At 43.0% G+C, this 14,453-nt stretch overlaps 1 protein-coding gene across 12 annotated transcripts in view; it reads left to right on the forward strand.

Annotated features, from left to right (window-relative positions):
• The window catches only part of LOC6739955 (protein kinase shaggy), a 42,995-nt gene extending 29,153 nt beyond the window's left edge, over positions 1–13,842 (forward strand). For 3 of the 12 annotated variants that reach the window (XM_039297312.2, XM_039297313.2, XM_039297307.2), the window contains 10 exons: positions 4,368–4,487; positions 4,621–4,811; positions 4,873–4,956; positions 5,344–5,397; positions 5,808–5,918; positions 5,987–6,224; positions 6,284–6,477; positions 7,501–7,690; positions 7,761–8,189; positions 11,603–13,842. In XM_039297312.2, the coding sequence (XP_039153246.1) occupies positions 4,368–4,487; positions 4,621–4,811; positions 4,873–4,956; positions 5,344–5,397; positions 5,808–5,918; positions 5,987–6,224; positions 6,284–6,477; positions 7,501–7,690; positions 7,761–8,189; positions 11,603–11,793 (1,802 nt within the window). In that variant the 3' untranslated portion in view covers positions 11,794–13,842. Of the gene's footprint in view, positions 1–4,367; positions 4,488–4,620; positions 4,812–4,872; positions 4,957–5,343; positions 5,398–5,807; positions 5,919–5,986; positions 6,225–6,283; positions 6,478–7,500; positions 7,691–7,760; positions 8,190–8,483; positions 8,826–9,160; positions 11,209–11,602 lie in introns of those variants that run through there. The other 9 variants (XM_016181011.3, XM_016181009.3, XM_016181019.3 and 6 more) reach the window with 6 other exon arrangements.
• The last annotated feature ends 611 nt before the right edge of the window (positions 13,843–14,453 follow it).

Raw genomic sequence — 14,453 nt, forward strand, 5'->3', positions numbered from 1 at the left:
GCCCGATTTTATTGGTGGCATTCAAAAGTATGCTATGGAAAGTTCTGCCGATGCAGCCAAAAGACGCTGCGATAAAAGAGACCGATGATAATGATGCAGGTGACAATGGCTGGTGGATTCATTTCTAGAAGGTTGCCAAGTGCTGCAGATTGTGGGGCATCTCGTGATCTCCGCCCGCGTGGGTCGTCATCTGGCCATCCCTCTTCCACCGCCTCGCTTATCGATCTCTGGCCTCTCTTTTGCCCAAAAACCGTGATCGACAGATAGCTTTCTTAGCCAATAAAATAAAATAAAATCAATTCGATTCAATTAAATGAAGTCTATATATGCAAACTATATATACTGCATATGCATTAGCTAGTAGCACACAGAAAAATGGCACTGATAGAGTATATTTTTTAATAGTCAGCAACGGCAAGGTGCAGATTGCGAATCAAATATATAAAAAATAGTCTAAAAAACAAGGGCTATATGTACTATATATACATACATTTACCCTTCAGACGTTCCAGTCTTGGCTGATCTCAAAGGGTTTATTGTAAAGTGCTTTTCTTATCCCTCAAAGTGGATGGGGAAATCCAAGTGGGGAATATCGTTCTACATCCTTGAAATAAAACTAGTTGGGTGTTGGGTAAAGGTTTTCATTTGAATCAAACACTCAACTCAGTTGGGGGATAGCCTGCTCTAATCGTGGGCATTTTGGGCGTGGTTCAACTGAACCCAAAGTTCGTGCGGCGATGACTCCACTCCACACAGATATCTATCTAATGGTGGGGTTGCAAAATGCCAGTTTTCGGGGTAGATCCCGATTATTGTTTGGTAACGCGCTTTCCATTTTCCTTTATTGCTCCATCCGTCTGCGTTAGCTTCCCCCGCCTCCGCCGTTCCGAATGGGGGGATGTTCGCCCCTCAACGTGGTGGTACTGCGTCATGGCATTTTGCATGCCACCGCACTGCGCCGCCCACAACCGCCCACGCCCCCTTTTGCGGCTGAGTGGTGCCAAATGCTTGTATATCGATTAGTTTCCGTCGACGGTGGCGGCGGCACAACAAATTGCTTTGCCGCTCGGACAGCTCCAACTGTTCCAACAGCAGCAGCGGCCCATGTTCCACCTTTCTGAATGTTTGGCCAGCGGGAGGGGAGGAGTGTGTTTTACCCATTGATAATTTGATTGATTTGGTCGCAGTCCTGTAGAAACTCAGTTGATTAATGTGAGAATGGCAGCGGAGGAACCAAAACAGAAACGATTTACAATTGATGAATCGATCAAATCGATAGATGCACATTGAAATGTATATAACTGTATGTATATTGATCCTTTGCGATTCTTTCGAAAGTGCGAAGGCCACATCGTCGTCTGGCAATAATTTGTATATCGATTGACAAAGTTTATGGGCCAATAAAGTAAATTGGTTAATAAGCTAGCACGCAAATATTTTATTATCAATTTTATTATCATTTACTAAAGCTTTTCAACTTTGAGTACCTTGCTAACATTTCGCATATGGATCTTATCTCTTCGCCGTTGCAGATGCAATGAGAAACAATGTCAAGGCTTTTGGGGCTTTAATTTTCGTCGCATTTGTGATTCTAATTGATTCATTAAAATAAAATAAATTTGATTTGCACTTGCACTTGCATGTGCTGCGTGGTGTATCCTTTGATTGGTCTTCTCCGCCGTATTCTCTTCGAATTCTTCTGGCGAATCTTCGTTCTCCGCTCTGCCTCATTCTTCTCCGCCGCCGCATTGAACTGTCAGTTGTCTGTCGTCAGAAAAAGGCAGGGGCCATAAGGGGGCGTGGCTGTCGCATGCTTGACCACGCTTGGCTGCCACTGTCTTTCTTCTGTCGACTGTCTTCAGTCGTTGTGTCTTCTGCGTCTCCGAACCAGCGTCTTCTCTGCCTTGGCCTTATCGCAATTTTCCCTCAATTAAAATTTTCCCCAAAACCGCAACAAATTGTACGCGATTATTATGATGGGGATGATGGTCTAAGATCAGTAGGCTCTTGCATTTTTTCAAGCGCGTTTTAAACGATCGAAGAATCGGTGGACCGCATTCGTGTGTGGGTCGCGTGTGGAACCCACCGATCGCCCTTCGTGTGGCATTCGAGTGCGATCTCTGGGTCTCTCAGCTGTCGTTCGTCGTTCGTGTTGTCCTCTGCCTTCTTCCATTTTTTGTCGCCAATTGTGCAACGGTAGCTCGAGCGATCGGATCGTTAGATCGAAAGCGGAACGAAACGGACGGAACGCATCGGATCTGATCGGAGGAGGAGCACTCCTCTTTCTCTTTCTCTCGCTTCTTCTTCTCGCCCCTTCTTCCTAAAAAAAAGAACATCCGAAAAATCGAAGATCGTACTATTTCGGTTCGCAATTTTTTTTTACTGTGATATTCCACTTTGTTGTTGTTTTCGGTGGTGCCGCGTGTTTGCATTTTTGCTATTTGAAGATCGATCGATCGATTGATCTGCACACAAAGCGAACGAAACGTCAAGTGACCGAAAATAAAAACTAGGCCAAAGCCTGCCATCGTACACAGAGAGAAAAGCATTTAGAGTTTGTATGCAGTGAACCAACCACATTTGGCATCGCCTTAAAAAAGGCCTATATTTTTTTGCATTCGAAACTGGAAAATTGGACCTTAGATTATCCATTCTAAAACACAAGCACTTGGTGCAGATACATTTTGTATCTTTGAAATAATGCTCTTAGGAGTGAGCTTGCGTAATAAGTAGGAATTAAAGCAATTGCTTACGTACGTTTATACACTTCGTATATTCTCCAAGATATGTTGCTTAAATTCTATAAAATCTCAAATATGTTTCATCCAAATAATGAGTTTCGAATATAGGTTTGAGCTAATTTAGCTGCCGTTCTGCGCAAGCTTTGATTTCATACATACATATTTTTTTGCCGTGTAAGGCAGGCATCACTCTACCGCCACTCGCACGGTGGTTCAGTGGATCAGTAAACCAGTGGTGGCCAGTACTCCCCGCTCAAGGTGGATAAGTCACAGGTGGTGCCCGTGGCGGTGCCGCGCGGTGTCCGCAAGGTGGTGCGAGTGGTTCGCAAAAAAAAGGCACCCGGCAGTGGGTCAGTGAACGAGGCCAGTGAATCGGATGGTGCTGGCTCTGGCACCACCACCTCCGGCAGGCAGAACTCCATAGACGCCAGCAAACCGCCCGCCAAGGTCATCAAGAATAAAAGGGGCTCCCTGGGCGGCGGTGGTGCAGCGCCACCCATACCGTTGGCCACTAAGAAAAAGAACAAACGTCGATCGTCCAGCGATGAGGAGGCGAGCTCCTGCAACGAAAGCCCCACCGAATCTGAGCCGGAATCCGGTTCGGGCAGCTCCTCCAGCGCAGGCAGCGAATCCGATTCGGACAGCGAAACCACCAGCAGTAGTTCCTCCACCAGCGAGTCCTCCAATGCGGATCGCAAGTCGAAGGCCAATGGCAAGCACAAACCCCTTTCCGCCGCGGCCAAGGCGGCCCAGTCCGCCTGCTCGTCGTCCTTGGTGGTGGCCGCCGCTCTGAAGAAAAGCAAACCGCCGAACCGGAGCGGCAGTGGGGCCAGCATCGCCAGTGCCGGCGGAGGAGGAAAGCAGTACAAGGACCCAAGTACAGAGATAGGACCTAGAAGAACATCCCCAATATCCCAGATCCCAAAATGTGAACCACGCACACACCCGACATCCTTTATCGATGTAGATATAGAGATATAAAGATAGAACGATAGAATTTGTTATGGAAAAGCGAAAAGTACGAAACATCTGAAGATGTGTGACCACCAAAATCGACAGTGATGCGAGAGGCAGTAGCAGCTGCCCCATCATCATCATCATCATCGTCGTCATCATGAACATGAACATGGCATCGGCATCTTTGGCGCCAATGCCAAAATTAATTAGCAACAAAAATGCAAAGGGCGCGGTCGCAAATTGCAGGGAAAAATCAGACACTTAGTTTAGTTGCTATCTTATGCTAAATGTATTTAATTAAACCTAATCAGTATGATTAGAGAGATTAGAGAGATACAGATGCAGGTGTGACATAACTTTAATCTCTTTTAATACTCTTTGACTTTCTCAAAAGACTTTATTTTGCAACTTGTACCGCGGAATACACTATCCACATCCTCTCTCTGTTTCTCGTACTCCTAACCGCCAACTTGCCTTGTCCCATCAATCCGAACTCTTCTGTCTGCATCTCCAACTCGTGTTTGTTTAGTTCTTCACCCCCGTGACTCTTCTATCTTCCCTCCATTCCTCGTTCCGCTGTTTTCGTTTCGAGATGATACCTGCACAGGGACGATGACTGATCGTTATCCTGACCATATCTTGTGTGATTCGTGTCTGATTTGTGTGCAGGCATGAAACAACTGATCGGCAAGCTGAACGACCTGTGGCCCGAGCACAGCGTTGCACTGTCCATTCCAAAGGAGGTCGATAGGAGCAAGGAGAAGCTGGAGGGCGCCTGGGAGACGACAGGTGTATAAACCATCAATATTTACTATTTACTATATATATATGTGTGTGTGCCTAGGATGAGGGAATCGAACTTGCTCCCAAATACTTGAACTAACGAAATATCATTTTGCTCTTGTGCCCCCAAAACAAACAGGTCGCGATGGTTCTAAAATCACAACAGTTGTTGCAACACCCGGCCAAGGCACCGATCGCGTACAAGAGGTCTCCTATACAGACACAAAGGTCATCGGCAATGGCAGCTTCGGCGTCGTGTTCCAGGCCAAGCTCTGCGATACCGGCGAACTGGTGGCAATCAAAAAAGTTTTACAAGACAGACGATTTAAGGTGGGTGCATTAATTGAATTGAATCAATATCCCGACTAACAATGGCATTTTCTCTTTACAGAATCGCGAATTGCAAATAATGCGCAAACTGGAGCATTGTAATATTGTGAAGCTTTTGTACTTTTTCTATTCGAGTGGTGAAAAGGTAAGATCTGTTTGACCTTAGGTCAAGTAGCTGATCAAGTAGCAACCTTTTTGGGGGAGGTGGACTGCTGAAGTTGCCAGCATTGGTAATTACTTAGTACGATTTCAGTTGAAAATCCATCATCCACGAGCGAGTGGAAGTCGGAACAAAAAATGAGTTGTGAGCCAATTTTCTTTTGATGGTTAAACCGTACTAAGTATTTATTTTCAGCTGAACTGAGCTTTAGCTTAGCACTTTATGACCGTTTAATGAGTTAAGCGATTACCGAATTGAAACGAATCTCTTTCACTTGCATATTGAAACTGATACTGACTGAACCGAACCCGTTTCGAAACTGAAACTGAATCCGAATCCGAATCCAAAACCGAACTCGAAATCGGTCACTAGCTGGCCGAGTTCCCCATCGATTTGGGCATATTCGCGAGTGTGCTGAAGCCCCAGGTATCCCAGATCTCAAAGTTATCAGTTCTCCAGCTCAGATCATTCAGCGACTTGCTCTCACTCGATCTCGATCTTTCTCTATCTCTCATAAACGAATCCGAACGAATCCCCCGCTATCTATTAGAGAAATGTACAATGAAACGTGCAGAAGATCACACCGCATGGTACTCGTACAATCTCCCGTGAATCAATGATATCCTGCTGCTATGCTAGTTTGCTAGACTCAGTTAAATGTCGCCGACTGTACAACCCCGATCAAATAAAACGCATGTTGACAGCTCGCAACTGCATCGGTCAGCTTCCTCCAAGACCCAGACTCACATACGCATCCACACCATGGATCATTTGCGCCCAAAACACTCTGATGTCGTATCCTAATCGATTCTTTCTCCCCCCTCCCCACTTTGCAGCGTGATGAAGTATTTTTGAATTTAGTCCTCGAATATATACCAGAAACCGTATACAAAGTGGCTCGCCAATATGCCAAAACCAAGCAAACGATACCAATCAACTTTATTCGGGTGAGTCCAACACTGCACTCCGTGTCTACGCACTCGGCACTAACTTGCCTGCTCTTTCGCCCGGTTAGCTCTACATGTATCAACTGTTCAGAAGCTTGGCCTACATCCACTCGCTGGGCATTTGCCATCGTGATATCAAGCCGCAGAACCTTCTGCTCGATCCGGAGACGGCTGTGCTGAAGCTCTGTGACTTTGGCAGCGCCAAACAGCTGCTGCACGGCGAGCCGAATGTGTCGTATATCTGCTCCCGGTATTACCGCGCCCCCGAGCTCATCTTTGGCGCCATCAATTATACAACAAAGATCGGTGAGTACTATATCCTCATAGCATCCCATACCATGTAATCCTAATCCTGCATTTTTCAGATGTGTGGAGTGCCGGTTGCGTTTTGGCCGAGCTGCTGCTGGGCCAGCCCATCTTCCCTGGCGATTCCGGTGTGGATCAGCTCGTCGAGGTCATCAAGGTCCTGGGCACACCGACAAGAGAACAGATACGCGAGATGAATCCAAACTACACGGAATTCAAGTTCCCCCAGATTAAGAGTCATCCATGGCAGAAAGTAAGTGGCCAGTTGCCAGGAAATGAATTGGATCGATTACGATTTTCGATTTCCCTCGCGCTTTTCTCGCGCTCATGTTAACCGCCCCCCTCAGCATTCTTCTCGGGGGAGGAAACTCCATTTTCCCCTGGAGCAAGCACCCAAAGCACTCATTGTTAATTTACCACAAGTGTTTCTAACCGAAAATTGTGTGTACATACAAACTCGTTGCAGTCACTACTCGAACGCACCCAATTTCCAAACGCCCTAAACCAGAAACAACGATTGCGAGTAAGCCAAGAAACGAATTGAAAACATCAAGCAAAAAGCGTTAAGCAAAATGACCAAATTATAAACAAGCACAATGCCAATCGCAGCCACATTTGCTCTTCAAATCATGCAGGGTCGTATCATGACTACTCAAGTGATTGTGGGCGCATCCAGATACAGATTCCCATTCTTGCTTGATCTTGATCTCCCAACTGATAAGCCTGGTGTATCCCAAAAGCTTTCGGGGTTCACTCACTCAGTTATGTATTCACTGCGGGAGCCTACAGATGCTGCCGCCTCAATCAATCCGCATTTCATGCTCAACTGCATACATTGGGAAGGGTACAAGTATCCAGATTCCGCTTGAGATGCAGTTCCATGGCTTAAGGTTCATGCTTAGCTTTTCGCCAGCCCTCCCAGCTGTACAAAGAAGTTATACATTTGATTGATTTATTGGATTTGATTTGGAGTTGAATTTAATTGATTGTTTTGGTTTCTTGCCCTACTGCCTACTGCCGACGTTTGTTTTGATCCGTAAAAAATGAAGAATGGTCGGTGCTGTTTCGTGATGAATTCCGAAACGCGTCGATCACATATCTGTAAATACGAACGCTTCCTCTGTATCCTCGTTTGTGTCCTGTCCATATCTACGATGATTGCCTCACTGCCCGCCCCTTTTGCCCTCCAGCCCAATTCTGTCCCGCAAGAGAGTCCGTGCCAAGATATCCGGTGGTAAAAAACGCTGCTTAACCGAATGCTTCTCCCACTCCATAGGTTTTCCGTATACGCACTCCTACAGAAGCTATCAACTTGGTGTCCCTGCTGCTCGAGTACACGCCCAGTGCCAGGATCACACCGCTCAAGGCCTGTGCACATCCGTTCTTCGATGAGCTGCGCATGGAGGGCAATCACACCTTGCCCAACGGTCGCGATATGCCGCCGCTGTTCAACTTCACAGAGCATGGTGAGTGACCAGGTCGATCAGCCAGGTGGGGCAGAATCGTTGCAACACTAATGTCGCCTTCAATCCGCAGAGCTCTCAATACAGCCCAGCCTAGTGCCGCAGTTGTTGCCCAAGCATCTGCAGAACGCATCCGGACCTGGCGGCAATCGGCCCTCGGCCGGCGGAGCAGCCTCCATTGCGGCCAGCGGCTCCACCAGCGTCTCGTCAACGGGCAGTGGTGCCTCGGTGGAAGGATCCGCCCAGCCACAGTCGCAGGGCACAGCAGCAGCTGCGGGATCCGGATCGGGCGGAGCAACAGCAGGAACCGGCGGAGCGAGTGCCGGTGGACCCGGATCCGGCAACAACAGCAGCAGCGGCGGAGCATCGGGAGCGCCGACCGTGGCTGCCGGAGCCAATGCCGCCGTCGCTGGTGGTGGTGGCGGAGCCGGTGCGGCGACCGCAGCTGCCACAGCAACTGGCGCTATAGGCGCGACTAACGCCGGCGGCGCCAATGTAACAGGTGAGTAAGCGGTTGGCCATGCAGCTCCTCCCGCCTCACGCCTCCTGCTCCCTTTCAACTCCTCTCCTCTCGTTCCCAGTCATAGCATCAGTATTGTATCGTATCGTATCGTTCCTTCAGTTTCTAACTTGTGTGCCATGTGACGGGCACTAATTTTCCAAATCAAGCCTCGATTTGCAGTACAGTTTCCATATTTGCAATAAAAAGCAGCATTTAATCACGATACGATACTTTGATCTTGGCAATCCGCTTGCCACACACAACCCCATACTTCATCCATTGCCCGATCCTTAGCTGGTGACCATCTCATGCTGAAGCAACATCGCAAGTTGCCGTTGTCGGGGAAGCCCTTCCAGCGCTATTCGTCCAGCATTTGATTCCAAGCTAGCCGAGCACCGTTCCTGTATCCATCCATTAAAAGCACCTCCCGAAACCCAAGCAAACCCAGGGAAAGATACGAATAGAAGAAGCATGCTATATGTGGGCAAAGAGTGGAAATCATGAGTCAAGAATTTAATCAAGTATTACGAATCAAGAAAAATAACATTTTGCAGACTCAAGAAGATGATCTCAAAAACAAATTCTTGATGTACTTACATTTTCAGTTAAATATAAATCAGTTATTCCCAAGTCACTCCAGTGGGGTTTTGTTAATGGTTCTTAAAGTGGAGATCTTCAATAGAGTTCTTCGGGGTTGCACTGAAAATGTCTTTCCAAGGTTTGCTACTATCCATGCACTGAAAATCCTTTTCTGCAATTGTCCTTTTCGCCATATTTCGAATCAATCGGAATATAATTATCGATTTTTATGTCTATCTATCGCTATGGAACACTTGATAATAGAACCTTGTATTTCATTCGATTTCATTTGATTTCATTATGTCATGTTTACTTTGGTTTTGGTGTATCAGTAGACGGCTAAAGAATTATGATTTTAATTAGTTTTTTATTTCCTTTTGTTTTATTTACAGATTCATAGGGGAAATAGTAACATACATACACACACTAATATATATCCAGGCATATATATATAGTAATCATTATATATAACACCTACACCCACAACAACAACAACAACAGCAATTATATATAATAACCATAAACAAGAATGGAGCAAGCCAATCCAATCCAGCAATCACAGCAAACTATATACACGAGAATAATTAAATTAATTAATGCAATTGATGAAAGAACAGCAGCAGCAGCCGCAGCAGCATCAACCGCACTTTCAAAAGAACTAGAAACAGCAAAGGCAGAAAATATAACAAAAGAAATATTTTACTTAGGTAAAACATTAAATTTATTTTAAATCTAAAATAAACTAATAAGCATTAAATAATAATACATGATAATGGTAAATAAACACACAATAATTATAATAGTAGAGCGAGCGCTGATCGATTGTCATTTTATTGCTGCCGCGCGTGGCGATATATATCTTTTAATTAATACTTTAAGTGAACCTCTCCGCCACTCTCTTCGTTAATTATTGTACCCTCCTATTTTTTGACGCCTTAAAGAAAAGAAACGAAACATGTATATGTATATTGAAAAGAGTCACTGCATATTTTTTTTACAACCCCTTGATTTAGTACGTTTAACTTATGATAACTGATGGTAACACAATGGCGGGCGAGTTTTGTGTGGTTAGAGCTAAGATCTAACTAACTAAGAGTTTGCGTAGGTTAACCAGGGCATGGTCGTGCAACATGCAGCATGCAACACACTCACACACACACACACACGACCCTAAGACAGCTGAAGAAGGCAGAAGATTGCAGAAGAGGAGGCGAAGATGAAGTAAAGTGGAGGAGAATGAGGTAATGAAGGAGGAACAGAAACAAAGCAAAGCCCCGAGCATAATGTTAATGTTATGTTAAAACCTAAATTTAATGAAAATTATTAACGCAGAGAAAACGAAAGAGAAAAGAAAACAGAAAAAAGAAAAAAAGCAAAAAAACAAAGCAAAAGCGAAAGCGAAACTGTTTAAAAACTATACCTATATAATATATAATCATTATGAATATAAACTATATTTTTTTTTCAACACGCATTATGTATACATACATACTGAATAAATAAATTATTTTTATTTTTATTAAATAATAACTATGATTATTGAGCAACAAGTAAAACTCGATTCACAAGCCGAGAAAGCAGATCGAGCAAGCTAAGCACCCCTAATCGTATATATTTTTTTTCGCACTAAAATATATATGTACAGATACCATTATTTAGCCAGTAGATGAGTTAATGACCACATACGGACATACAGATCGGAGGAGGAAGAGAGCGCAGGCGTGGAGCTGGCGCCTGAGAACCGGCGGCTTAGTTGCAATATGTAGATAAGGTCCAATTACCGGGTTCCCGCCACCGTAGAGCTCCATTATTATTCGCATACATAGTCAGTGTCGTCCTGCCTCGCCCCAAAAGCTCCTTTCCCGCTCCCCCCGCTCGCCACACTTTCCGCACAGAGCTGCTACTGAATATTATTAACAATTTCTTGCTCAGAGTGGCAGGAGGAAGAGAAAAGAGAAAGAGAAGAAGAAGGAAGCGAATTGCATATGCGAAATAATGAGAAATGAGCAAAACACTTATATTTATTTCTATAGCTTATTATAATCGACCTAAAACTAATTATTACGCTAATTATAAACGATTATTGAATACACACACATGCACACACGCAGAATAAAATACATTTTCCTAGTAACTTAGGCACACGCGAGTATAAAAGAGAACAACTGGAAAATCTTGAAAAAATACAAAAAAAAAACCATGGAAAATTAAACACGTTAGCTTATTTTTAGACTCGCTAATTACATAACACAATAACACACACACACACACACGTGCATACACCGACAATTGTATATGTAATGCTGTAATAATCATGATAATATTTAGATTCGTTGATGATAATGAGCAAAAAAGCCGTAATGATAATGATAATAAATGAATACAACAAAATCCAACAAATAAAAAGAGAAACAAATACAATATTTAAACAAAGTAAAACCTTCTGTTGTTGCCTTTCCTTTTGACCACCGTATCCACAGTATCATTTTGTTCAGTGTGTCGGCTGCATCTTCATTTTCCTCCTGGAGCAAAGATCTCCGAAGTAATTGGGCTCTCGGAATGGGTGGGATTCCATCGATTCTAATGGTGTTACCTATTCGCCATACTTAATATATAATTATTTGCATTTTCAGTTAAACATGAGTTTTTAAATCATTTCCATATTATTTCTTACTTAAATGGGTGTGAGCTCCTAGGAAATGGCTTGAAACTGTGTGCAAAGGTTGGGTCGCTCTGTTTGGGCCTCCCAAGCGCATCACCCCCAACATAAAGCTAATGCATACGAATCGCAATCCACATCTGTATATCTTTTCTTTGGCTGACTCGTTTTGTAGGCTCGCAGTCGAACAGCGCCCTCAACAGCAGCGGAAGTGGCGGAAGCGGAAACGGAGAGGCAGCCGGCTCGGGTTCCGGATCCGGTTCGGGCTCAGGAGGCGGGAACGGCGGGGATAACGACGCTGGCGACAGTGGAGCAGCCGCATCTGGAGGCGGAGCAGCAGAAACCGAGGCAGCGGCGTCGGGTTAGCGCGAGCGAGGAGCTCTTTCAATGTAATGTTATTAGCAGGTTTTTCGCTCGGCCCGGGGATTCAGTTAACCCATTTCGGCCAAGAGCGAGATGACAACACCACACACACACACGCAGCTACACTCGAAATATGAAAGAGAGGTCGGATGTTCCCCAGCAGAAGCTATGAGTAAATGAAATGAGACAAAGGAATTCACACACACAAAACGCCCAGTACCCTTACACACCCACACAACAATAAACCCAACCCCACACACACACACCAACACAAACACACACACACACACACACACACATGTATGTATGTATATCTAGCTATATGCATTGGGCGCAAGCAAATATTTAGCATAAAATCGAAATAAAACCAAAAATCCACTTTAAACTATGCATAAATAATTAAAATAATTATCTGTACTATTAAAGACAAAGAGAAATCCCGGATGGAATGTTGAGAAATAATCGGAAGACCCCTCGCCCGCGTCCCCAACCTTCAATATAGTAAATAACACTTAACAACCAGCTCGCGGAACGTAATATAACTTAAGTAAAAATGCAGAAGAAACTCGAATGAATACTTAGTGAAATAAATCAAAATTTTTGCCCATTTAACGTTTATATATATGCGCGGTTATACAAATATATAACGATCACAGCAGTTAGCAATCCATAGTAAAAGTAAACAATTAAAGGCGGCAAGTAAGAGGAACTAGCAAAAGGGCGGATACAACATAAACTAAACTCGCGCAAGTGCATCTATATGAATACGATATAGATATTATATAAACATAGATATATATATATATACGAGATATTAACAAGAGTAGTAGTCCCAGTAGCAACCCCCGACCCTCGACCCGAACCACTCAAACCCAATCCTTGAACCGGAAACTCCCCAGATAACGAGAAAAAGAAAGAGAAAGAAAAAAGAAAGAAAGAAAGAAGAATAACAACTCTCCACGAATAGCAACATTTTCCGTGGCCTGTTCTTATGTAACGTATAGCAAGTACGATTATCTAAGGAAGCGATCGTCAAAATGCAATATACACTAAACACTATACATAAATACAAGAAATATAACAAATTGAGCAACAAGTAAGTGAATGTATGAATGAGTAAAACGCTTTTAGCGCGCGACGCCACCCATTAACTTAAATAAACAATGCAAATAAATGAGGTAATGAGATAGTGGAGCCACAATCTTGATATATGTAAAAGTAATCGACAAAGGACATTTAGCTGCAATTGAAAATTTAAACTAATTTAATACAAATTGAAGTAAAATACAATGAAACCGCTGATGGTTTTAGTACGTAAGGCCTTAGATCGATCAACCGGAAACTCCTGCGCAACTATAGTATTGGTTCCAATCTATCTACTATATATACCTATGACAACCACCCAGTTAAACTGCTTAGATCTCGTTTCCAAAATTATGTCTGCGATTATGTCCCAGCACTTTAACCCATTTACAAGCAACTAAGTAAGCAAACAAACGCGAAAAAGAAACCAAAAGGCAAAGGGCAAAGGGCAAAAGCAAAAGCAAAACCAAGTCTATTTGTATGTATTTCCATAGAACTCCTTATATATTGTACGAGAACATATTTTTTTTTTACTAACTAAATGATACATTTATACAATTAATGAACGTTGAGTTTTGTGGCATCAAAACTAATTAAATTTAACTATATACATATATGTACACACCCACACAAGAACACAATCGAGCATTCAGACATACTCACACGCACATACGTCTATAATTTCAAATAAATTAGAATGAAAAAACCGAAGATTTCCAAACTAAGCCCCAAACATTTTAGTAATAATCTAAGTAAACAGCAGACAAGTTATATAAATCTTTAAACACACCCACTCACACACACACACACCCACACACCACACACACTGTTTTTTTGTATTTGAAAATGTCAGCAGATGGAAAATGACAGCCCAAATCAATATATATTCAAACATATATATGCATAGAAAAACCAACTTATATATGATGAACAACTTCAGCGTTTCGCTTTAATTATGAGGCAACAACCTCATGAGGAATTCAAACCGAACATTAACTTAATTAACAAATAAACACAAAACTAAACTAAACAATAACAACAGGAAGCCCCGAATTCAAAGAGGAAATGAAAATGAACACGAGACAAATGCGTAAAGAAAACATTAATTTAAAAACAATAAAAATTACAAACAAAAATATATACAAATGCGTATTTCTTCAAGTCGGTGTGGTGGAAACAAAATGTAGTATACTTTTGGGCGGCGGAAGGATTGGGACAAATGTCAGCTGAAATCCCACAATTTTCAACATACCTTGGAAAAATGAACATATTTGTGGATTTCTTGATTCTCAGTAGAAGGTCAGAAAAAGTCTACTGAAAACCAACTACCGATCGTGGTCACCTTCTGGAATCCCCGTTCGTCAAAAATCGAATATTTACAAACTCGGTTTTCTCCATAACTTGGAAATATGCATAACTAACTATCACTATCACTTCTTTAATGATTCCTAAAATTTTTTTTTTTTTTAATTTTTCGCATTTTTGATAAGGGGTACCATCATCAAAATTTGCGAAAAATTGCAAAAAATTAGAATTTCAAAGTGTGAATACAGTTCGATTGGGAATTTTGTTACGAATTC

The sequence above is a fragment of the Drosophila simulans genome, chromosome X (assembly GCF_016746395.2).
Source record: "Drosophila simulans strain w501 chromosome X, Prin_Dsim_3.1, whole genome shotgun sequence".
Taxonomy (NCBI): Eukaryota; Metazoa; Arthropoda; class Insecta; order Diptera; family Drosophilidae; genus Drosophila; species Drosophila simulans.